This window comes from Eptesicus fuscus, chromosome 25, assembly GCF_027574615.1.
Source record: "Eptesicus fuscus isolate TK198812 chromosome 25, DD_ASM_mEF_20220401, whole genome shotgun sequence".
Taxonomy (NCBI): Eukaryota; Metazoa; Chordata; class Mammalia; order Chiroptera; family Vespertilionidae; genus Eptesicus; species Eptesicus fuscus.
This window is the reverse complement of record NC_072497.1, coordinates 3415803-3441044: the sequence shown is the minus strand read 5'-3', so window position 1 is coordinate 3441044 and position 25242 is coordinate 3415803. Positions and strand designations below refer to the sequence as shown.

General features: G+C 51.9%; 1 protein-coding gene and 1 non-coding gene across 2 annotated transcripts; both read left to right on the top strand.

Annotated features, from left to right (window-relative positions):
• Window positions 1-123: 123 nt before the first annotated feature.
• Window positions 124-23287, top strand: FSD2 (fibronectin type III and SPRY domain containing 2). Its single transcript, XM_054713203.1, has 14 exons — window positions 124-470; window positions 3408-3611; window positions 7009-7724; window positions 7867-7962; window positions 9571-9801; window positions 12219-12241; window positions 13114-13235; window positions 14685-14840; window positions 16033-16167; window positions 16809-16959; window positions 17828-17961; window positions 20731-20863; window positions 21543-21719; window positions 22790-23287. The coding sequence occupies exons 3-14, from the start codon at window positions 7236-7238 to the stop codon at window positions 23040-23042; spliced, it is 2100 nt and encodes a 699-aa protein (XP_054569178.1). The 5' UTR covers window positions 124-470; window positions 3408-3611; window positions 7009-7235; the 3' UTR covers window positions 23043-23287.
• LOC114229295 (U4 spliceosomal RNA) lies at window positions 17619-17759 on the top strand. The gene has a single exon (XR_003615384.2). It is a non-coding gene; the product is annotated as a U4 spliceosomal RNA (small nuclear RNA).
• Window positions 23288-25242: the final 1955 nt, after the last annotated feature.

Below are 25242 nucleotides of genomic sequence, written 5' to 3'. Positions count from 1 at the left end.
GGCCCGACGGTCAGCGGCCCGGCCGCCTCTCAGCCCCTCGACAGGACCGTCCGCGCAGCGACATTTTCCGCTGGGCCGTCATCGCGTCAGCGCGCCCACCGCCGCGCCTCCTGCGCTGCTTCTGAATGGCTGTGTGCGGCTGGGAGGCTTCCAGCGGCGTCCGGGATTGGCCGGTTCTCCAGTGGGCGGGCCCGCGACAGCCAATGAGAAGGCCAGGCTCTGGGAGTCCGTCTGTGACGCAACCTCGTCCGGAGCCGGGGAATTCCCGGCTGGCCTCACCTTCCCCACCTTTGTACACACTGACGTCATGGGAAAGGAATCTGTCAAATGTGAGCGAGTCACTGTGAACCTTTGGAAACCGGGCCCCGGCTGGGCCCGTCTTTTTTTGCGTCGGGGTTTCAGTGAATTGATGGTTCCTGCTCTCAAGAAAGGTTGCAGACTTCCTGGAGAGACCAAGCGTTAAATTAAACGTGAGTTATTTATTGAGCGCCAACCCCTGGATGCGAGCCACAGGTTTATTGTTTATCAATTCAACAGGCTATTACAGTGGTCGGCAAACTCATTAGTCCACAGAGCCAAATATCAACAGTACAACGATTGAAATTTCTTTGGAGAGCCACATTTTTTAAACTTAAACTTCTTCTAATGCCACTTCTTCAAAATAGACTCGCCCAGGCCGTGGTATTTTGTGGAAGAGCCACACTCAAGGGGGCCAAAGAGCCGCCTGTGGCTCGCGAGCCGCAGTTTGCCGACCACTGGGCTATTAGGTAGGGAGGGTGTGCTGTGTACCTGTTTTGGGGTGGGGCAGAGGGGGCATCTAAAAAGATAACCTTGCCCAGCCAGCTTGGCTCAGTGGTTGAGCATCGATCGACCTATGAACCAGGAGGTCCCGGTTTGATTCCAGGTCAGGGTACATGCCCGGGTTGTGGGCTGGATCCCCCAGTGTGGGGCGTGCAGGAGGCAGCTGATCAATGTCTCTCATTGATGTGTCTCTCTCTCTCTCCTCTCCCCCCTTCTCTTCCTCCATCCCTCTCCTTTCCTCTCTGAAATAAATAAAAATATATTTAATAAATAAATAAAAAGATAACCTTCCACTTTTTTTTTTTTTATTTCAGAGAGGAATGGAGAGGGAGAAAGAGATAGAAACATCCATGATGAGAGAGAATCATGGATCAGCTGCCTCCTGCATGTCCCCTACTGGGGATCGAGCCCACAACCCGGGCACGTGCCCTTGACTGGAATCTAATCCAGGACCTTTCAGTCCGCAGGCTGACCCTCTATCCACTGAACCAAACGAGCTAGGACTCTTCATTGGCTTTTTCAAAATGAAACTAGCCGACTTTCTTTTTTTTTTAGTATATATTTTATTGATTTTTTACAGAGAGGAGGAGAGAGGGATAGAGAGTTAGAAACATTGATGAGAGAGAAACATCGATCAGCTGCCTCCTGCACACCCCCCACTGGGGATGTGCCTGCAACCAAGGTACATGCCCTGACCGGAATCGAACCTGGGACCCTTGAGTCCGCAGGCCGATGCTCTATCCACTGAGCCAAACCGGTTTCGGCTAAACTAGCCGACTTTCTAATTATAAAAGTTCTACTTTGTGTGTGTGTGAGAGGGGGATAAGTTTGTAAATTCTTAGAAAAATAATTTGGGAAAATACCAAGCCTAATAATTGTTGTTACCAGGACGGACTAGTTTATACTCACTGTATGATTCTTTTTTTTTTTAATATATATATTTTTTACTGAGTTTTTAGAGAGTGGAAAGAGAGGGATAGAGAGTTAGAAACTCTCTATCGATGAGAGAGAAACATCGATCAGCTGCCTCCTACACACCTCCTACTGGGGATGTGCCCGCAACCAAGGTACATGCCCTTGACCGGAATCGAACCTGGGACCTTTCAGTCCGCAGGCCGACGCTCTATCCACTGAGCCAAACCAGTTAGGGCAGTATTTACTTTTTTATAAGCCAAATACCATGTTATTTTGCAATTTAAAAAGACTTTAAAAACTTAACACAAGGTACAAATATTTACTATGAAATAGACACTATCAAAGCTATAAAAAAGCAAAATAGTTCAAAAGAAATAAACCTCATTTTATATGTGTATGAATTTATACATGCTTACTATATTCATGATTACACTGTAATTATATTTTGCATACTCTTTTTCTACTTACAAACATACTGTGGGCGTTTTCCACATTAAAAAAAATTGGTATCTGCCTGGCCGGCGTGGTTAAGCGTTGACCTATGAACTTGGAGGTCACAATTTGAGTCCCACTCAGGGCACATGCCCGGGTTGCGGGCTCGATCCCCAGTGGGGGCATGCAAGAGGCAGTCAATCAATGATTCTCTCTCATCACTGATGTTTCCATCTCTCTCTCCTCTCCCTTCCTCTCTGAAATGAATAAAAAAATATATTTTAAAAACTGGCATCTACATTGTTATTCTTAATACTTGTCAACATTGAATTGACTAATGTGATTTATTTAATGAATTCCCCATAATAAACAGATTTATTTAGAATTTTCTGCCAATAGACAGTTCTGTAATGAACATTCTTGTACAGACAGCTTTGCACAGTTTTAATTTAAATTTTTTCTTTGCTTTTGATATTTTATTTTGCTTCTAAATTCTTATATGATAGATACCCTGCAGTAATGGTATTGTTTAAGTGAGATTTTTTATTAAGGTCCCAAAAAGTAGTAGGTGTAAAATTCTGAGATCAAATCACCATTTGCAGACTTTGAAAGGAAACGGTCCAGAACCTGATTCATGCTCTCAGTCAGTCGAAAACAGGATCAAGAGTCAAGAGACTGGTGGAGCAGTCTCTCTGAAAAGAGCTGTTACTGTGCCCTAACCGGTTTGGCTCAGTGGATAGAGCATCGGCCTGCGGACTGAAGGGTCCCAGGTTCGATTCCGGTCAAGGGCATGTACCTTGGTTTCGGGCACATCCCCAGTAGGGGGTGTGCCGGAGGCAGCGGGTCGATGTTACTCTCTCATCGATGTTTCTAACTCTCTATCCCTCTCCCTTCCTCTCTGTGAAAGGTCAATAAAATATATTTAAAAAAAGAAAAAGAACTGTTACTGGGCTGGGGGGAGAGTTGGAAGTCCCACTCTTTTTAAAAAATATATATTTTTTATTGATTTCAGAGAGGAAAGGAGAGGGAGCGAGAGATAGAAACATCAGTGATGAGAGCGAATCATTAATCAGCTGCCTCCTGCACTGCCCCCTACTGGGGATCAAGCCCGGAATGGAACTGTGACCTCCTGGTTCATAGGTCGCTGCTCAACCACTGAGCCACACCAGCTGGGCGGAAGTCCCACCCTTGACCCCTAAGCTCAGTCCCACCCTTGACCTCAAAGGGCCCCTTCAGAGAGCTCACTGTCTTTCCTGCAGGTGGGCCAGTGGCGGCCGGAGGCTGGAGGATTGGCCGCTTCCGTGGCAGAACCCGGGGAGGTGGCTGCACCGGGACATCTGCTTCCCAGAGTTTGCCGGGACCAAGGATGGGGCCCTACTTCCCAAGATCCAGACGTGGGCCGGCGGGAAGCCAGAGCCAGCAAGGAGTCACCTCGGTCCTGCCTAAGAGAACCAGCTGCATGGGTGAGCGGACCTCTCAATTGAGGGGGAGGTGACTGGGGGAGGACCGCCAGGGACCTCCTGGTACGGAGGGTTTCTCAGCCTGGTTGTGGGAGCTTCAGGGGGAAGGGGTCCATGGTGGGAAACTCCAGAGAAGTACAGCTGCTCCGAGGGAAAGGGAAAGATTGAGAGCTCTAAGCATCTGCCAGCCCCACAGAGCCTGCGGCTGCACCTGCTCAAATAGGAGCTGTCTGATCACCTGAGCACCTCTGCCCTGCCCTCCACACCAGCAGCTCAGCGAGGAGGTGTGGGAGAAGAGGCCACCCCATCCCTCCTTTCCCAGGGCAGACTTACAGCTAGAGACGCCACCTGGGGGAGGGAGATTTCGATGCTGGCTAAACTCTTGTGATTTTTAAAAATATATTTTATTTATTTTAAATATATATTTTATTGATTTTTTTACACAGAGGAAGGGAGAGAGATAGAGAGTTAGAAACATCGATGAGAGAGAAACATCGATCAGCTGCCTCCTGCACACCCCCTACTGGGTATGTGCCCGCAACCAAGGTTCATGCCCTTGACCGGAATTGAACCTGGGACCCTTCAGTCCGCAGGCCGACGCTCTAGCCACTGAGCCAAACCGGTTTCGGCAAAATATATTTATTTTTTTATTGATTTCAGAGAGGAGGGAGAGGGAGAGAGAGAGAGAGAGAAACATCAATGATGACAGAGAATCATGGATCGGCTGCCTCCTGCACGCTCCCTACTGGGGATGGAGCCCGTAACCCAGGCATGTGCCCTGACCGGGAATCGAACCATGACTTCTTGGTTCCTAGGTCGACCTCACTGAGCCACACCGGCCGAGCTCAGTGTGACTGATCAATGTATTGAATTGTACATTTAACTATTGAATGGAGACTAGGCCTTCCCCCGCCCCCCCCGGATGGTGTGTGACCTAAGAGGGAGCAGAAAATCATGAGTCTGCTGGATTTTTATCCAGAGTGGGGAACAGATCACACCCTGACTAGATGTTAAAGGAATAGTGGGAGGAAAAATTAAGTTGCGTTTGATGGCCTTTCGAGTTGTGCTTGTTCAGAACACGTTGGAAAAAGACCCTCAGCCCAGGTGGACGGTGCAAAGCATGAGGGTCTCGGCAGTCCTCTGCGTGGCTGCGGCCGCCCTCCTGCCCCAGCCCTCTGCACACGAACAGCCACCTGAGTCCCTTGGTGGAACCCCAGGACTCCAGTCCCCACAGTAAGAAGTACCTCAGGTCATCATGTGACCTCTCTTGGTGACACTTGAGCAGAAGTGGCAGGACAGCCTGGGAAGGTCTATATTTGGGCCTTCACTCAGAGCGGGCCGGTTGCTATTTGCAGCCGGAGCCAGCTGGTGCTTCTGTCGCCTTCGCTGCCCCCTCGCAGAACCCCGGTGTAACAGGCCGGGGCGGCCCACGGGCACGCAGAGGTCACCGGGAGGGAAACCCTGCCGAACCGCAGTTACCCACGGCCTCAGCGTTAAATGAAGAGTTCATGGACCCTTAAATTACCAGGCAAGTTTTGGGATGGTGATAATTCTCATGCCAATCGTATTATTGCAACCCACTAATTTAAGGCCACAATGTGAATGCAGTGTATTTCCTTTTCTGTGGGAAGAGAGAGTGTTGGGTATTGCAGACGTGTAAACTGCAATGAGGGGGTGAATGCTTTCTGTGCCTTCTTGTGCCTTCAGGGATCCGCCTCCACTGAGCGTGGGGTGGGGACGGGCCGTGAAGCCCTGATGCTGGGGATTCTTGCCAGGTGTCTTGGGGTATTTTTAGTGCAGGGGTCCGCTTGCTAGAACACTTTGGAACCCCGCGTGTACATGCTGACAGAGCGCAATTCCACGCTCTGGTTCAACTACTGAAAAAAAGCACCGTCATCATGTCTCACGGTTATGCATGCCCCCTCCTCCCCTGGGAAGATGTGGGCTCGGACTGCGCCTGGAAAGCTGATTTGAACCATTTTGTGTCACAGTGCAGCCGACACTCTGAAGCAGGTTTCTGTAACTGTGGTTCGGGAATTGCTCCAGGCTACATGGCTGAGCTAAAAAGATAGCAAAACTGTTTGTGCCCTGATTGGCTTACTTCTGGGGAGAGAATTCACAGCTTTCAGTGGATTCTCAGAGGCACCCATGACCCATAAAAAGTAAAAAAACAAAACATTTTTGGGGGGACTTTTCTAATTAAAGCAGAGGGACACACCTTCCACAGAAGACTTGCAAAAGTCTTTTTATTTTTAACTGTAGCTTATGACATAGAGTAGAAGCTATCTAGCCAATATATTCATTGTAGACTGTGATTTATTACTTCATTTCTCTAAGCCTCAGTATCGCCGTTTGTAAAATGCCATTTTATTATTAATGTTCCTTTTCCTCCCTTTTTTCCTTTTTCTGAATATTTAGCTAAGAAGCTATTTGGACATGAAAGTTACGGCTAGGGGGAGAAAGTGCTAAACTGTATCTTAAAAATTATTTTTGCTTTTGTTATTTTCCTCCGAAACCTATTTCATCTGTGTCATGTTGGAGTGGTTTAATAATATTAGTTTGTTTTTTTGGTTTTTAAATATATTTTATTGATTTTTTACAGAGAGGAAAGGAGAGGGAGAGGGAGTTAGAAACATCGATGAGAGAGAAACATCGATTCAGCTACCTCCTGCACACCCCCCACTGGGGATGTGCCCGCAACTAAGGTACATGCCCTTGACCGGAATCGAACCTGGGACCCTTGAGTCCGCAGGCCGACGCTCTATCCACTGAGCCAAACCGGTTAGGGCTAGTTTGTTTGTTTTTAAACCATTGGGTTTACCACAATATTTTAAAAGGAGGCCATAGGAGCTGGATTGTGATAATGGTTGCATAACTTGGGGGTATTTACTAAAAGATACTGAACTGTGCACTTAAAACAGGTAAATTTGATGGCATGTAAGTTATTTTTCAGTAAAGTCAACTTTTAAAAAATATTAGGGAATAAGATAAGCAGCTCACATAATTCCTAGTTTTATGTAGGAATACGTTGTTGATACAATATTGGTGCGGGTTAGTTACCATCGTACAGCAAATGTGGTGGATGGGAATTTAGGCCAACGTCTGCACATCAGCTATACCTGTTTGTGACATTCAGTTAAAGGGGAAAAAGCCTGCTTCTCTAAACAAAAAGGGTCATTCTCTCTGTGTGCATGGATCAATGGTCTTCAAACATGTTTGCTCGTGCACACTCTTACAGCATGTACATTATTCAAAAGTCCTCCAGATGGCTCAAAGTAAATCCACAACTGAGCTGTTGAGATGATTTTTACAAATTGGGAATGAGATGAGCCCAATCTAATGACCACCTCCTGCGCTGATCTTCTCAGAAACGAGTGTTTTCCCTCTTGCTGTGTTCCAGGAACCCAGGGTATCCACTACTCCCGGTCCAGGAAGGATCCTTGTCGTGCAGAGGTGCTGCCCAGGGTTGCCAGGGCAACGGTGGAGGAAGCCGGGGAGGGGCCAGAACGGGACAGGTCTTCTGCCCCAGGAGCTTCCGCTCGGATCCCATCGGTTCGTATGACTCTGGAGACAGACCCTAGATCTTCCCAGGAGAACACCGTCGGGTGAGACGTCATCCAAGCTGCAATGACCAGTGAGCCGAGAGGGGCAGCAAGAGGTACGTCTCCAAGAGACCTCGAAGAGGAAGTGGATGAACTTGTCCATTTATATGGACTCGAAGATGATGATGAACTAGGGGACGAGTTTGTTCACGAAAACATGCCCAGGATAGAGGTTTCGGAATATCCTGCTTACATGGTGGCGGGGAGAGAACCAGCCGTGGAGCAGAGAGACTGGAGACTTAGTGGAGAGGCAGCGGAGGCTGAAGACCTGGGCTTCGGAGGCTGGGGCTCCGAGGGCCAGTGCCAGGACCTGCGGGAGGCCTACCGGTACACACACGGCCGGGCCAGCGAGGAGTACGAGTGCTACGTCATCCCAGAGGAGGAGGACGAGGAGGAAGCTCCTGACGTCTTCTGCGTCACGTGCAAAACTCCAATAAGAGCGCTGGAGAAGGTTCTGGATGAACACCAAGGGCACGAGGTGACCCCACTCAGTAAAGCACTGGAAAGCGCCAAGGTAAGCGGCTCTCGCGGGTTCTTCCTTCTCTCGGCACTGCATCTGCTCAAGTAATCAGGCAGGGAGTAAACCTCAGGTGCCTTCTGCCCACGGGGAGAGGAAGGGTGTAGCATTAACGTCTTGCGATCCTCTGTTTTGATAGGATGAAATCCACAGAAACATGTACAGGCTGGAAAAGCAGATTATCGAGATGGAGAACTTTGCCAGTCACCTCGAGGAGGTTTTCATCACGGTGGAGGTAAGCGCACGCGGCCGAGCCCATCAGACCCACGCTGCTTCGTCCAGCACCATCTGGGCAGGAGTGGTGTCCGGTATGAGGTAGAGAATGCGTATCCTGAGAGCGTGTGGTGTCCCTTTTGCCCTTCCCCCTGCCTTCCCGCAGCAGCCTGGGCATACGCCTCATGGAGGCGATGGCCTGGCAGCACCCCTGCAGAATTAGAAGCGCTCGGTGGGGAGGCTGTGACTCCTGCCTCTTTCTAGCTCCACTTGGACTACAAGGCGGGACTCGTGCATGGGCCCGCTGTGACAGGGTTTTGCAGACCCCCATCCTGTCATTGATTAGTGTTCCTTTTCTCCGCTGTTACCCATTTCTCCTAAGATCAGTAAGTTTCCGTGTCTGTCCCCAAACACTCACTCGGAGCCCTGGGTGTGCCTGTAGGTACGTAGTATGGGTACCATCTGGGGTGCCATCCTGATGAGTAGACCAGGACTGAGGACCCGGGGCTTCCCTTCTCCCCTCCCTTCATGTGGATGCTCGACTTCGTTAAGGCACCTCAGACGGAACCAACAGGAGAACCTTGTATGAGTTAACTAAGCCCCAGGTCCATCTCTTTGAAGTTAGACCCCCTTCACCCCTAATCTTAAAAGGGAGGAGAGCTATTGCACTAACACCCTAGGGAAGGTACAGAGAAGGGGCAAGTCCTTCCCCTTATAAGCACAGGGTGGTGGTGGGAAGGGTAAGAGTCCAGGAGGAGGGACAAAACTCCCTGCACTCTGAACGGCCAGCTCACTCTCAGATCAGTGTATCTGCACCTCCAAGGACTCAGCTCTTCCCTTTACATTCAGCACCGGGGAGGCTCTGCTGCTTTTCCCTCTCTCCTGCCACTCGGAGCAAGTCTTCTACACATAGTAGGGGCCCAATAAACAACCCCTGAATGAGTGATCCTCTTCTTTGGAAGTGTCCCGTTATCTGATGAGGATGGCATCAGTCAGAAGCCGCACATCTCTCCTGGGGACGAGGGGTTGGTGTGCTCTGATCAGTATTTCTCACCCCATTGTGCTCCAGGATAAATACTGTCATGACGCTCCCTCGCCTTCTTGCCTTTCCTCATCTGTTAGTCAGCACCATCTGGCCACAACCCTTATTGCCCTTGCCCTTCATCCTTCTCTTGATTGATAGGAAGATCCAATATAATCCAAGCACCAGAGAGTGGAGGTGAGGGTCATGAGATGTCGAGAGCTCAGGTGGGAATGTCCCAAGGCAAACATCTCCTTGTTGAGGTCCCAGGTTCCAGTGGCAGGCTGACTCAGCACTGATGATCAATGGCCTTGGTTGGTTGTCATGGTGATGGGAGGTGGGGAAAGCGTGGGTGGTTTGAGAGTGAGGAGGAGGAGGATGGCAAAATGCTGCAGTAGGGAAAGCAGTGTTTTTGTTAGGACTATCCCTGGGGTTCTAGCTAGAGACTCCTGGTCCCAGCTCCCCCTGCATGCACCCCAGCATCCTGGCAAGAGAGAAGATGGCGGGATGGGACGAAAACATCTCTGGGTAGATACGTGTTTATGCCCCAAATGACGGGCTGGCACACCTCATGCACCGAAATGATGACTGAGGTCCACTGTGCTGCAGGAGAATTTTGGAAGACAAGAACAGAACTTTGAGTCCCACTACAACGAGATCTTGGAAACACTTGCTCAGAAATACGAAGAAAAAATACAAGCTCTAGGGGAGAAAAAGAAAGAGAAGCTGGAAGCCTTGTATGGACAGCTGGTCAGCTGCGGAGAGAACCTGGACACCTGTAAGGAACTGATGGAAACAGTAGAGGAGATCTGTCATGAAGAGAAGGTCGACTTCATCAAGGTCAGTCGGGAAGCGGGATGAAATGATGCGCCGACATGACCGTTACGGCGGGAGTAGGTTCGATGGTCCCCTCTCTGCTGGAGGTGTTGGAATCCACGTTTAGGGCAGCACCCGTGTGATTGTTCTGGCCGTTCATGGCAGGGGGTTGTCACCCGCGAGGGGCCAGGGGGGCTCACCCGCAGCTGACCCCTTCCCCTCCACCATTGCTCAGGTGACACCAGGGCCCCTGTTCCTCTGACCTGGCTGCCTAGAGATCTGTCCCCCACCTCCTCTTCCTTGGGCTGAGCCAGAACAGTGCTCTGAGTGTCCTGGCCATCTTTTGGAGCTCTGGGAAGAAGGCTGTCAGGTTCTAAAAAGTCACCTCCAGCCCTAGCTGGCTTGGCTCAGTGGGTAGAGTGTCAGCCTGCAGACCAGGTACGATTCCGGTCAAGGGCACGTACCTTGGTTGCAGGCTCCTCCCCGGCCCGGGCCCTGGTTGGGGGCATGCAGGAGGCAACCAATCGATGTGTTTCTCTCACATCGATGTTTCTCTCTGTCTTTCCCTCTCGCCCACTCTCTCTAAATGATCAATGGAAAAATATCCTCAGGTGAGGATAAACAAACAAAAAATGTTATGAAGCTACTAAGCCCCCAGATCTATGTGTACAGCATTATTCATATTTGTTAATTAAAGTTTAACATTTAAAAAAATCAATGGAAAAATATCCTCAGGTAAGGATTAACAAAACTAAACAAAATAATAAAAAAGTCACCTCCAGTGTCCCGGTCACAAGTGCAGCAATCCTATCTAATAAAAGAGTAATATGCAAATTGACCATCACTCCAACACAAGATGGCTGCCCTATGTGGTCAAAGATGGCTGCCCCCATGTGGACACAAGATGGCCACCACAAGATGGCAGCAGGGGAGGGCAGTTGGGAGGGACCAGGCCTGCAAGGGAGGGCAGTTGTGGGCGATCAGGCCAGCAGGGGAGGGTAGTTAGGGGTGACCAAGCCGGCAGAGGAGGGAAGTTGGGGGTGACCAGGCCTGCAGGGAAGGGCAGTTGGGAGGGACCCAGGCCTGCAGGGTCAGCAGTTGGGGGGACCAGACCTCTAGGGGAGGGCAGTTAGGGACAAACAGGCTGGCAGGGGAGCAGTTAGGCATCAATCAGGCTGGCAGGGGAGTGGTTAGGGGGTGATCAGGCTGGCAGGCAGAAGCGGTTAGGGGCAATCAGGAAGGCAGGCAGGTGAGCAGTTGGGAGCCAGCAGTCTTGGATGTGAGAGGGATGTCCGAATGCCTGTTTAGGCCCAATCCCAGTAGGGCATTCGGACATCCCTCGAGGGGTCCCATATTGGAGAGGGTGCAGGCTGGGCTGAGGGACACACACCCTGTGCACGAATTTTGTGCACCGGGCCTCTAGTTATAAATAAATCTTAACTCATGAACTCAGACGTGCCCAAAAAAAAAAAAAAAATCCCTTTCTTAATTTCCTTGAAATCTAAATCTGATGCCACGCCCTCATGCAGCTGGGCTGTGGGAATTTCCTCTCAGTCAGAGTTGGTCCCCTTTCTTCGCACGGCCCCACAGGAATCTGGGACAGTTGTGTCCAGGATGTGGGGGAGGGGCCTTTGGCCTCTGGAGCTTCCTGTTGGTCAGAAGTGGCCTCCACGCTGACCGAGCCCATCGTGGTCCCTCAAAGCCCAGCAGCGCCTCCCTCCGGCCATGCTTGGGGCGAGGGCCCTGTGACCAGCTGGAAAGCTGGTTGGAAGGCACCTCTAGAGCCCTCAGTGCTCAGACCTGAACCAGCGGTCCCTCGCCCCACAATCCCCTGCATCTCGAGACATAATCCAGAAGGTGGGGAGAGAGACACGTGAGGCAGTCCTTCCCACTGCTATTTACGATGGAGAGAAATTGGAGACAACCAGAATGTCCAGCAGTAGAACGGTGAGATCAATGATGCAGTTCCCATTCAGTGAACCGGTATGAAGTCTTCAAATCAATGGTCCAGAGACCATTCATAGCATGGAAAGGGCTTGCGTAACGTTAACGTGAAAAGGTCGTGTGGAAGAAACTACACAGGCTGCGTTAGAGCGACTGTTAGAGCGTGGGATGTGACTGGTTTTTTTCTTTTTACTAATTTCCAGGTGTGTGTGTGTTTTGTTTTGTTTTTTTTAAATATATCTTTATTGATTTCAGAGAGGAAGTGAGAGGGATAGAGAGTTAGAAACATCGATGAGAGAGAAACATCGATCAGCTGCCTCCTGCATACCCCCCACTGGGGATGTGCCCGCAACCAAGGTACATGCCCTTGACCAGGAATCGAACCTGGGACCCTTCAGTCCACAGGCTGACGCTCTATCCAATGAGCCAAACTGGCCAGGGCTAATTTCCAGGTTTTTTAATATATTTATATTGTCTTCTTTTCTCCTCCTTTTCAGGATGCTGTGGCTATGGCTGACAGGTAATGCTTTTGTTCTCATGTGTATTTTTTTCTTCTGTGCCTTGTTTGTATGCTCCCAGTCTCAGCTTTTGTGTGAACCCCTAAGATTAAATAATAGCACTGGCTTCAGAACAACGGTGTGGGGTGACAAGGACCCGCTGGTACCGAATCTCAGAATCTCAGGGCTGGAAAGGGAGTGTGTGGTGAGGCCCAGCCAGCAAACCCCTGGGAGGAGCCGAGATCCAGAGAGTGTCCCCAGCTGTGTCAGGACCCAGACCGTGCGCTGCAGAAAGCACACTCATCATAGAGTCAGACAGGCGTTCACTCCTGCTCCCCCGTGACCTGGGGTGTCCGACCACTCTAGGACCCACCTTCCTTATACAGGTTGTTTTGTGGGAGTTCAATGAGGCAGTGTCTTAAAAACGACATGAACGGTAAAGCTTAATAGTGTTAAGAGTTAATAGCATGAGTACAGGCAAAAGACAGATCTGGTTTCGATTCTGCCCCTGGCACTCAAAGCCTGTGGCTGCCAGGAAGCAGGTGTAAAGAAGACCCAGAGCCCCACGCACGGCGGGCAAGCTGAGGGCATGTGGCCTGTGGAGAGGAATCCCCAGGGCGTGTGTACATCTGGGGCCTGGGGTGGTGTGGGGAGGGGGCTCCCAGGTCAGCACCGGAGGGGTCTTCAGAGGGCGTGCATCCGGGGCTTAGTGCATGTCTCCCCTCTCCTTTGCCCTCAGGCGCAGACCAGACCCACCCATCCCCGTTGGTGACCTGCTAGGTCAGCCATCAGAGCAGCAAACCCTCTCCGTGTGCTACTCGTGGCCCAGCACACTGAAGAGACCCGGAGGAGGATGCCGCTCCCCTCTCATTAGCGTGTCTTTTAACACCAACAGACTCAGGAAATTCCTGGAAACAAAAACGGACGTGGAAATCTCCGCACAGCCTGCCCTGGAGGACCAGACCTTGGACTTCTCTGACGTGGAGCAGCTGCTGGGCTCCATCAACACCATCCCAGGTGCCCGTCGCCCCCAGGCGGGGCGTCACAGCACATCCGGTTTCCCTGAGCGCCGAGGTAGAAACGTGGATGGCTAGAAATAACACCAAGATTTAGAAAAGTATTTCCCCCCACCCCCCCAACCCCCCTGCCCCAGCTTCATGTTTCTGTCTTCATGGCTTGTAAGGATGAGAACAGGGGCTGACCTCCCCAGGTAAGTGCCCGCCCTCACTCTCCGGGGTGCCAGCCCCTGGCTCGGGAAGCCTCGAAGTAGTTTCCATTCATAGCTTGCCCCACTTCATCGACACCTTCACCAAACAAGGAGCCTGAACTTTATTTCCGTAACCAGCCTAGAGGCTACGAGGTGAGCTTTGGAATCCTATGGAGTGGGCAAGAATCCCAAGCTTGCCACTTCCTAGCTGTGTAACCCTAGACAACTTACCTAACCACTCTGAGCCTTGGTTTCCGCATCTGTAAAATGGGCGTGATGATGTCTCGTGGGGACAGGGTGAGAATTAAATGAGGTACTGCATGTACAGCATGTCACATGGTGCTCTCTTACTATTACTTGTAATCACTTCTGAGACTAATACTAGAACTCGGCTTTTTTGGTGGCTCATCTTCCCTCCTTACCAACACCAGCAACCTTGTGAACAATATTATATATCTCCTTTTAGGTGTGTTTTTTACACAGATTTTTTTAAAAAATATATTTTATTGTTTTTTTACAGAGAGGAAGGGAGAGGGATAGAGAGCTAGAAACATCGATGAGAGAGAAACATCGACCAGCTGCCTCCTGTACACCCCCCACTGGGGATGTGCCCGCAACCAAGGTACATGCCCTTGACCGGAATCGAACCCGGGACCCCCCAGTCCGCAGGCCGACGCTCTATCCACTGAGCCAAACCAGTTTCGGCCACAGATTTTTTAAAGATAAAAATGGAGTCATTCTGCTTTGTAATCTGCTTTTCTTAGCAAAATAATTACGGTGCATAGTCTCTCTCAGTGATAAGTGATACATTTTTCTGCGACATCATTTTTAAAACCGTGTTTCTTCACTTGTCAGCTGTTGGTTGTTGGATGTTTCTAGGTTTTTCTGCCACCATAAACCAGAATTCAGGTCCTCAGTCATGAATCTCGGGGGCCATTCTTACACTCACTGGGGCAGCAGTGCTGAGTCCTGCTGTCCTGCCCCTCCGGGTGGTATGGAAGGGGCAGAGGACCATACGTAGGGCAGGACTCGCAAACCATACGCCAGCCTGAGTCCCTGTCACGACCCCTCCTCCCCTGGCTTATGCAGGTTTGTCCAGGCAGGAGGGGACACGCCGGCTGTGGCCTGCAGGCTCCCTCGTCCATTTCCTGAGCTCATGGGTGCACTGGGGGGTCAGTGGTCCTGTGAAAGGGGCCGCCCCATCCCATCTACGTAAGCCCCCTCCTCACTGTTCCTTTTCCTCCCTTCTCCTTTGCTAGCTCCTTCTGCCCCGGTGATAAACCCGCAGGCCCCCAACTCAGCCACGGGCTCCTCGGTCCGCGTCTGCTGGAGCTTGTACTCTGATGACACCGTGGAGAGCTACCAGCTGTCCTACCGGCCAGTGCGGGACGGCTCGCCTGGGAAGGACCAAGCAGGTGAGGCTCTGCCGGGAGCAGTCAGAGGCCCCTCGGAGGCCTGGCCCTGCCTTCCTGGCAGTCGGGGGAGGGGAGGGGATGGCTCTGCTCACCCAGTCCTTGGAGCGGTCGCCATCTGGGAACTACCCAGAGGATGTGATGCCGGCAGGTGAGCAGGTAGAAGGGGCTCTAAAGGCAAGTCGGGGCCTGACTGGGGAGACCACAGGCCAGGCTGAGGTGTCTGGAGTGCATCTGCACGGTGCGGTCAGCATTGTCCTGGGACAAGGCTCTGGCTACACTGTGTGCAGATGAGACGCCCCTGCTGGGGGAGGCCCAGCTGGGCTGGCGGGTCCTGGCAGGGCCTGGCCTGTGAGGGCGGCTGGCTGTCCTCGGAGCAGCCCTGTGTGGGAGAAACTGCAGACCCCCGTTCCAGGTTGAGCCAGCTCCTGGAATGATCTCTACTGTGTGCAGCTCTTTTTTTAAAAAATATTTTTATTAATTTCAGAAAGGAAGGGAGAAGGAAAGAGAGATAGAAACATCAATGATGAGAGAGAATCTACTAGGGATCGAGCTTACAACTGGGGCGTGTGCCCTTGACCAGAATTGAACCTGGGACCCTTCAGTCCGCAGGCCGATGCCCTATCCAGCTAGGGCTGTGGGCAACTCTTGAGCCAGCCTCTTCCCAGGGAAATGGAACAGACTGATGTGAGCGGAGGGTTGGGTAGCTGCCTCCCTTGCATCCTCCCCCCATAATAGACAAGCCATGTCCTGCTGAGCGGAGAGGGTCAGGCAACAGAGGAGGCCCAGCTAAGCATCCGAAGGAATCGGATCGGCCAGCCTGGCAGGGACTGCCCTGCGTACATGGGGGCAGAGTGAGAATGTGGGAGAGGGACTCGGAGATGTCCATTTTGTGGATAAAGAAACTGAGACCCAGAGAGAAATGAGCTGTCCATGGAGACAGCGTGAATTACCGTGGCACCAGGATGAGAATCGGGTCCGCAGGCTCCTGCCCAGAGCTCTGGTCGTTGCGCCAGGCCATGCAGGGGAGGGTCCGAGTGCTGAAGGTGAGGAGGGTTCTGCCCAGGGACGGGACAGGAGGGGCATTCTTGAGAAAAGTAAGAGTGGGTTTAAGCAGTGATGAGGGAGGGCACAATGAATAGGAATCACTGGGCCTGTTTTAGGGTTGGATTCTTTTTTTCCCTTTTCTTTCCAGAGTCTACAGTGACCGTCAAAGAGACATACTGCTCAGTGGCAAACCTTGCGCCAAATACCCAGTATGAGTTTCGGGTCACAGCTCAGAACAGGGCTGGTCTCAGCCCCGCCAGCGAGCGTGCAGTGTACATGACAGGTACGGAGCCCCTGTTCCTCGAGGCACCCGGGTCACGGCTTCCTTGGTGCGGCGGGATCTTGCTTTCTTTTGGATGGACCGGAGTAGCTGTGTATTTTTCCCCTTTCACCTCATACACCAAATCCGCACGCCCGATACGGCAGGGACATTTCCTCGTAGTTGGTCTCAAAGGGTCAGAAAGCACTGCTCCTCGAAGTCCCAGGGCCGGCTGAACCTCGCAGCCCTCCTCCACTCCAGGTCCACCCAGAGGGATCCCTGGTGTCTGTCTGTCCCGGCTGCTGTAACGGAACTACAGGCCGGCGGCTTAGAAACCACAGACCCTGACCTCACTCTGGGGCTGGGAGGTCCCGTCCGGGCCCATAGGCAGCTGTGTCCTCCGTGAGGAAAGGGGCAAAGGACCTCGTTTGTTCTCTTCTATAATAACCCCCTCCAACCTCATGACCACCCCCCCCCCCCCAAGACTCCACATGCCATCACGCTGGGGAGGTCTCAGCATCGGAGTTTGCAGGTACACACAGCCCTGCATGTCATTGTCCTGACTGTCTCGTGGAAAGTGTGGTTGTGAGGCTGTTCGTGCTCTGGACCAGGCGGCTGGGTGTGAACAGCACGGCGGCTCACCTCTCCTTTTCCTTGGCGTTTAGCACCCTCTCCCCCCGTTATAAAGAGCAAAGAGGTGAGGAGCTGTGAGGAGGCTGCGCTGATTTGCTGGGAGTCTGGGAACCTGAATCCCGTGGACTCGTACACGGTGGAGCTGACCCAGGTGGAGACGCCGGGAGCCGCGGGCGTGACTGAGTGAGTCCCGAGGGGCATTTGCTGGGCGCGAGAGGCCTCACCCCTGACACGGGGGCACAGCCCAGGCAGTGTGTGGAGGCTGCAGAGGAGGTCAGAATCGGTGACCCTCAGGATGTGCTTCGTGTTGGTGAGAAGTAGCAGGAATGCTTTACTGAAGGTGCACGATGAGTGCACGATGAGTGAATAAGTAGTTGAACCTCAGGTTTGCTTCGGTAGCCCAAAGGTCTACCATTCATTCATTCAACAAGTGTAAGGGCCCCGGTGGTGCCAGGCCCTGCCCTTAAGGAGCTAGGGAGAAAGCAGACAAGAAACAAAACAAATGCATAAAATGGTCTCTGATGAGAAAGGAATGGAGTGAAACAGGAATGGGGGTGAAGGTGGGAGACGCCTCAGGATCCAGCAGATGTTTAAAGCGAGACCTGAGGGCGGGGAGGGACTGGGGTCTGAGAACCGTGGATGCGAGGACGCTCCCGGGAGGCCGCCCAGGAGCCGCGTGGCTCGGTGTGAGGTGGAGCTAAAACCCACCTTGCGGGGTGGAAAGGGGAGAGGAGGACGGCATGAGGCAGACTCAGGTTGGAGTGCAGTGTACAGAGAACGTGATGTCCGTGGTGGGAGGCTGTGTGGGAACCGGGGATTCCCTGGTTTGAAAGGGGGGCTTGAGCTTTGCGCCGTGGCAGTATCGTAGCCGATGAGGTTTATCCAAGGCACGGTTATTGCTAATTGAAACCTTTTCCACATACCCCGCCACGACGGCTTGAAATAGAGTCGGCCCTGGCAATTTTTGACCGTCTCTACGGAGACTAAGAAAAAAAGAAAGAGGGGCCCAGTGTGTGGGCTCGCGGTGATGCGGCTCTGCTTCCTTGCCCAGGTCTGTGGTGGGCATCCCCACCTGCGAGTCCCTGGTGCAGCTGCAGCCCCGGCAGAGCTACACGATCTACGTGCGCGCCCTCAACGTGGGGGGCCCCAGCGCAAGAAGCGAGCCGGCCACAGTGCACACCACAGGTCTGTGCCCCCCGCCACACTTCTGGGACCCACAGCGGCCACGGGGCAGACCCAGTGCTGCTGAGACTTCACGGGAAAATAAACACAGGCTCACAGACGGGAACACGTGGCAAGCCAGGCTGGGAGGGGCGCAGAGCGGGTCAGAGCCCCTCGGCCTCACTTGGCAGGTGGGGAGACTGAGGCCTGAGTCACACGGCAGTTTTTGCCAGAGCAAGCATTAGAACTCCAGGTTGCCAAAACCGGTTTGGCTCAGTGGATAGAGCCATCGGCCTGCGGACTGAAAGGTCCCAGGTTCGATTCCAGTCAAGGGCATGTACCTTGGTTGTGGGCACATCCCCAGTGGGGGGTGTGCAGGAGGCAGCTGATCGATGTTTCTAACTCTCTGTCCCTCTCCCTTCCTCTCTGTAAAAAATCAATAAAATATATTTTAAAAAAAAAAGAACTCCAGGTTTCCCCCACGCTCCTCAGGTGGACTCGAGCCTTGTCACCCTGGACCTGGGTGGCCCGGACACCTCCTGTCTCACAGCCTCTGAACACCCCCCGGGGCGGGTCTGTATGAAATTCCAGGAGGAACCCTTCGCTGTGGTTCATCTCCCCATTCCTGCCATCCGCCCAAGCATCTCCCCACCCTCCGGCCCACTGAAACCTGGCCATCCACCTCCTGCCAGGCCCTCTCTGGCCCTGGTGGGTGCCCACATCCCCCAGTCCAGCTCCTCCCCCTTCTCACTTGCCATCATCATGTCGTCGAATTGTCACGTCTCATGTCCAAGTCTTGAGTCAGCAGGGACAGCATTAGAAACATTCTGTGCGCCGCCTGTCCCTCACTGCCGTGGCTCTGGGTGCTGAGCTTTGCCCTCCTGCCATCCCTCCCCGAGCAGGTCCAGCTCAGCCGGTTGGTCATGTGCCCGTGAGAAGCAGAAGCAGGGAGCCGGGGCTCAGGAGTCAGTGTTCCCTCCACCGGGATCTGTCACTGAGGGACCCCGTGTCATTTTGTCCTCCTCTTCAGGGCCAGGAGGAGAGGTCTGCGATCAGTCCCCACTTAGAGGCCTTCCATGGACGGGAAGACAAGTTGAGTGGCCGCCGGAGGTGACAGGTGTCAGTGCCGGCTCAGGGCCCCGTGTTCTCATTTCTCTTGTGCTGGGGCCTCCCTGCTTGGTGGGCCCTTGGGATTTCCGGCTCGGAGTTCGTGTTTTGAAATGTCAAACTCTGGCTATTTCAGTAAAAGAGAGCAGAGTGCAAGGTACAGCCAGCTCTGATCATAAAGTTGCCTCTGAATTAGTGTGTTCAAATAATTTTTTTAAGAATATGTTTGTGAAAAATTCGAAAGAACAGGAATCAGCAAAAAACACTGGTGCTTTTATATATATATATATTTTTTTTATTATTTAATTTTTTACAGAGAGGAAGGGAGAGGGAGAGAGAGTTAGAAACATCGATGAGAGAGAAACATCAATCAGCTGCCTCCTGCACACCCCCCACTGGGGATGTGCCCGCAACCAAGGTACATGGCCCTTGACCGGAATCGAACCTGGGACCCTTCAGTCCGCAGGCCGACGCTCTATCCACTGAGCCAAACCGGCTAGGGCACACTGGTGCTTTTTGAGGCTAGGGAGCAGGCTGGGAGGCCACGTGCATGTCAGCTGCCGGGAGGGCGTCTGCCTGCTGCTCGTGGTCAGCTCAGATGGCAGGTGACTTTCCAGCATCATCGAATTGTGAAAGTAACTGGACAGCTTTATGGCGATGCTTGAACTGGGGTGTGAGACGACGCGAGGTCATAGGATGAGAAGTTAAGGGAGGAATTCTGCTGAGACGGTGATGGAGAAGGAGCTGGACTGGCTCTGGGAGGGGTGGGAAGAGCCACCGGCCAGTGCCCCGTGCGGAGCTGGGCCCCCAGAGCCACCGCAGCGCAGGCACGGCAGATGTACTGGGTGTTCCTAAATAATGGATGTGTTTACTACATAATTTTTTATGAAATCTATTCTGTACCCCTTCTTTATTTTTTTTAAACATATTTTATTGATTTTTTACAGAGAGGGTGGGAGAGGGATAGAGAGTTAGAAACATCGATGAGAGAGAAACATCGATCAGCTGCCTCCTGCACACCCCCCTACTGGGGATGTGCCCGCAACCAAGGTACATGCCCTTGACCGGAATCGAACCCGGGACCCTTCAGTCCGCAGGCCAACGCTCTATCCACTGAGCCAAACCGGTTAGGGCTATTCTGTACCCCTTCTTGATGAGCTTCGTTTTCACTCTGACTTGGGGGTGGCTATAGGGAACCCCACTGTTGTATTTGAAAGTTGGATGTTGAATTTTGCTGACCTTTGTCCAACTGATCATTAAAAGTGCCCCCAATTCCTGTCTCCCTGTGGGTGAGAGAACCTGTCCACACGCAGCATCCTCCGGAATCCGAGGGCCCGGGGGTCAACCTTGAGTGCCAGCATCTGCCAGCTGATTTCTTAGCCACCTTTGCCTCAGTTTTCATATCTACAAATGGGAGTAATAGCACCTGTTTCCAAGGGTAATTATGAGAATCGAATGAAAAGAAGACGTGCAAAGTGCTTAGCTGAGTCACCGCCCAATACCTGGGCACTGCCATCCCCATTATGAGCCTGGCACACTGCCTACTGCACTAACGAGGCACCTCTGCCATCCCCATTGGCACAAGGGTGATCACGTGAGGTCCAGGCGGAGGTAACACTCAGGAAGCTAAGCGGAGAGAAAGGAGTGACTGGCTGCTGATACCCACCTGGGTTTGCTCCCCTACAGGCAGCTACTTCCGCCTGAACGAGCAGACCTGCCATCCCTGGCTGGCCATTTCTGAAGACGGGCTGACAGCTGTCCGGAGCGAGAGGAAGACCCCCACCAGGGAGCCGCCCCCCAGCAGCGCCCGCTTTACCAGGTAGGTCCCGTTTCCGCCGCGCACTAGAGCGTCCTGTGAACCTCCCTAATCTACGCTGTTATTCAGGAAAACTGGATGAAGACAGATGCAGCTTTGAAGGGGGAAAGAGATCCCAGAAATAGGGGCTAGAGGCCCGGTGGTGAGGAGAGGCTGGTGGGGGCAGCAGGGACCTGTCGTGGCCTCTGAGGCCCTGCCCTGGGCTGCGGGACCTGGAGGAGGCAACCCACCAAGCCCTGGCACGAGGGTCACGCTGTCAGGCCGGGGGAGAAGGAAACCACCTCTAGCATCAGTCAGGCGAGCCTGGAGAGCTCAGGGTGTCCGCTTTACGGGTGAGGTGCTCGCACCGCCTCCACTCGTATAGACCAGCTGCTGGCTGGCCCGACGGTCATGTCACTCACCTGCCCAGCCAGGCCGGGGTCACCTCAAATCACATATATTTCCACTTTCTAAACCAGTGATGGCGAACCTATGACATGCGTGTCAGCACTGACATGCGTAGCCATTTCTGATGACACGCGGCCGCATGCCGAGGATGAAACATTTGCTGCTCCTGAGGATGAAACATCTGCGAAATAATGTTTTTTCCTAAAGTGACACACTACCCGAGTTATGCTCAGTTTTTTTGGTGAAGTTTGACACACCAAGCTCACAAGGTTGCCCATCGCTGGTCTACGCGCAGGTGCGTCGCGGTCCTGGGAAACCTGATTCCGGTCCGAGGGCGCCACTACTGGGAGGTGGAGGTGGACGAGCGGTCCGACTACACGGTGGGTGTGGCCTTTGAAGACGTCCCTAAGCAGGAAGACCTGGGAGCCAACTGCCTGTCCTGGTGCATGAGGCACACGTGGGCGTCCCCAAGGTAAAGCACAGTCGGACACCCTGTAGCACAGACCGGCATTGGCTTTGGGACGAATAGAGGGAGAGGTTTCCACACCCGGAGTGAGGCCTGCGGTGCGAGGTATAAAACAGCCTTAGACACGCTTCAGCCCTCGGACACGTCTGGGTTGTATTCTGGGTGTTCCTCCCGGCCGCGTGCACCGGCATGTTGGCACACGGCTCTTCAGAGGTCTGCGGGTGGCCGGGTTAGGGGGCTCCTGTGGCTGGACTTGGTTTCAGCCGGTTTCAAAGCCCACAGGACACAGCTGGAGCCGTGTCACACTGACCGGTGACGGGCCCCCGGATGCCCTCAGTTTGAGTTTCAGAATTGGGTGCCTTAGAGCACTTGTGCACAGAGGGGTACCAAAGGCCACGGCACTCCCTGTTTCTAATCTTTTTTTTTTTTTTTGGTAGCACATTATTATTATTTTTTTTTAATTCTTTATTGATTAAGGTATCACATATTTGTCCTCGTCCCCCCATTTCCATCCCACCCCCCTCCCCACACATGCCCCCACCCCCCTGTTGTCCTTAACCGCTGGTTGGGCTCATATGTCTGCACACAAGTCCTTTGGTTGATCTCTCCCTTTATCCCCACCCTTCCCTACCCTCCCCCCGAGGCCCGACAGTCTGATCCGTGCCTCCTTGTTTCTGGGTCTGTTCTTGTTCATCAGTCTATGTTGTTCATTATTTCCCCTAGATGAGTGAGATCTGTTTCTAATCTTATTACAAAGGATTTTGAACCTCAAAACCCAGCATTTTAAAACATGTGCTCTGTCTGTACAGATTTGGGTGCAGTGTGAGCTTATAATACTGTATGTAAGTTTCTTAGGTTAAGAGGTTGCTCATAAACAGAGTTTAAAATATATGTGACTTAGGACAAATTTTAGAAAAGAGATATAGAGAGAATAGTTGTAGAAATGGCTTGTTACTTGGGTAGTCTTTCATAAAGAAACAAAACACAATCGTAGGAGTATTTAAATAAAGCTACATAAAATGTTCTGAAAACAGCCCATCTACAGGATTTCTGAAAATTCGTTCTATGTATTTTAGGCATAAGTATGAATTTCTGCACAACAAGATGACTCCAGACATAAGAATCACAGTTTCCCCAAAGAAGATTGGCATTCTGTTAGACTATGAGAATTCAAAATTATCATTTTTCAACGTGGACATTGCTCAGCATCTGTACACATTTAGTTGTCAGCTTCACCAGTTTGTGCACCCCTGTTTTTCTCTGGAAAAGCCTGGGTGTCTAAAGATACACAATGGCATTTCAGTGCCAAAGCACGTCACTTTCCACTAGACCGTGCTGGTACTCCGCTCCCTGTCTGTCTTCTGTACCCACCCTCCCTCAGCCACTCCCGCCTCAGCACTCAAGCACCAGGCACCCAGCACAGCTTGGACTCGTGGTGTTACCTGGCAGCCTGGTGTGCTGGCACGCGCCTCCCTGCTCTGGGTTTTGTCCTGTGACCTGTGTGATGCTGTTAGTCATGACCAGGCCTGGCTGTAAAGTGAGGGCTCAGACTAAATAAACTCAGCAGTTCTTTAGCTTGTCAGCTTGTGTTGGTCTGTTTGCGTTCATGCAAAGTATCTGAGTCTCCAAGGCCTACAGAGCTTGGGGGTTGGAGGAGAGAGGCAGGAGTGTCAGTGGCTGCAGCATCCCCTGCTCACTCGTGACATTGCATTAGCCAGCCAAGAACAGACCTGAGAAGGCAGGTGTCCACAGAGAACTGGAAGCCGTGTGTCCTCTCCTGTTTTCCCAGTAGTTAGCAGCGCTGTGATGCAGTTTCTCTAAACTACACTATTTATTTATTTTAATGTTTAAATTTTTTTTTTATTGATTTCAGAGAGGGAGAGGGAGAGATGGAAACATCAATGATGAGAGAATCATTGATTGGCTGCCTCCTGCACGCCCCCTACTGGGTATTGAGCCCGCAACCGGGCATGTACCCTTGACCAGAATCGAACTCAGGACTCTTCGGTTTGCAGGCCGTCACTCTGTCCATTGAGCCAGACCAGCCAGGGCTATTTATTTTTTTAATATATATCTTTATTGATTTCAGAGAGGAAAGGAAAAGGATAGAAAAACATCAATGATGAGAGAGAATCATCAATGATGAGAGCTGCCTCCTGTATGACCCCTACTGGGGATCGAGCCCGAAACCCAGGCATGTGCCCTGACCGGGAATCAAACTGTGACCTCCTGGTTCATAGGTCAACACTCAATCACTGAGCCATGCCAGCCAGGCAAACTTACATTCTTTTTTTTTTTTTAATATATTTTATTGATTTTTTACAGAGAGGAAGGGAGAGGGATAGAGAGTTAGAAACATCCATGAGAGAGAAACATCGATCAGCTGCCTCCTGCACACCCCCAACTGGGGATGTGCCCACAACCAAGGTACATGCCCTTGACCGGAATCGAACCTGGGACCCTTGAGTCCGCAGGCCGACGCTCTATCCACTGAGCCACAACGGTTTCGGCCAAACTTACATTCTTTATAACACCCTGTTCCTCCTTCATAGCACTTAACCCCTTCTAATCATGAAATGACCTCTGTGCCTGATCCCAGGAAGGCAGGAACGGTGTGTCTTGTTCATCACTCAGTCCCGAAGGGCTAACACAGAGGGGTGCATACCAAGTACCTGTTGAATAAACGAGTATTTTCTTCGTGCCATCACTGCGCTTCCACCCCTGTGTTCTCTATATGAGGCACAGTGGGGCTCTTTAAGAATGTAACAAAGGGCCAAGACTGGTTTGGCTCAGTGGATAGAGCGTTGGTCTGCGGACTGGAAGGTCTCGGGTTCGATTCCGGTCAAAGGGCATGTACATTGGTTGCGGGCATGTCCCCCGGTGGGGGGTGTGCAGGAGGCAGCTGGTCGATGTCTCTCATCGATGTTTCTAGCTCTCTTTCCCTTCCTCTCTGTGAAAAATCAATAAAAATAATTTTAAAAAAAAGAATGTAACAAAGGCCCTGCAGACGGAGAACCTGGACGGGAGGCAGCGTGAAGGAACAGGGCACCTGTGGCTTGATGGCAAGACTGGGGGAAATGGAACACCACTTGCACTACCCACCTCCTCGTGTCACAGACGCCTGCCCATGAATGTGGTCCTTTCACGGTGTTATGGGGGTGGGAGAATAGATCACCTTTAGTTGTCAGCTTCACCAATTTGTGCATCCCTGTAAAAAACAGAGTAGTTGTAACTAACTCCGGGAGTGCCCCTTAATGTAGAGAGAACCAGATTTGAAATGAAGACCTAGGGGTGACTGCTACTTTGTAGCTCCTTTGCCTTATAGCCCTAGAAAAGTCACTTATTCTTCCGGAGCATGTTTCCTTTTATACTTTTATTTATTTTTTTAAAATATATTTTATTGATTTTTTACAGAGAGGAAGGGAGAGAGAGCTAGAAACATCGATGAGAGAGAATCATCGATCAGCTGCCTTCTGCACACCCCCTACCAGGGATGTGCCCGCAGCCAATGTACATGCCCTTGACCAGA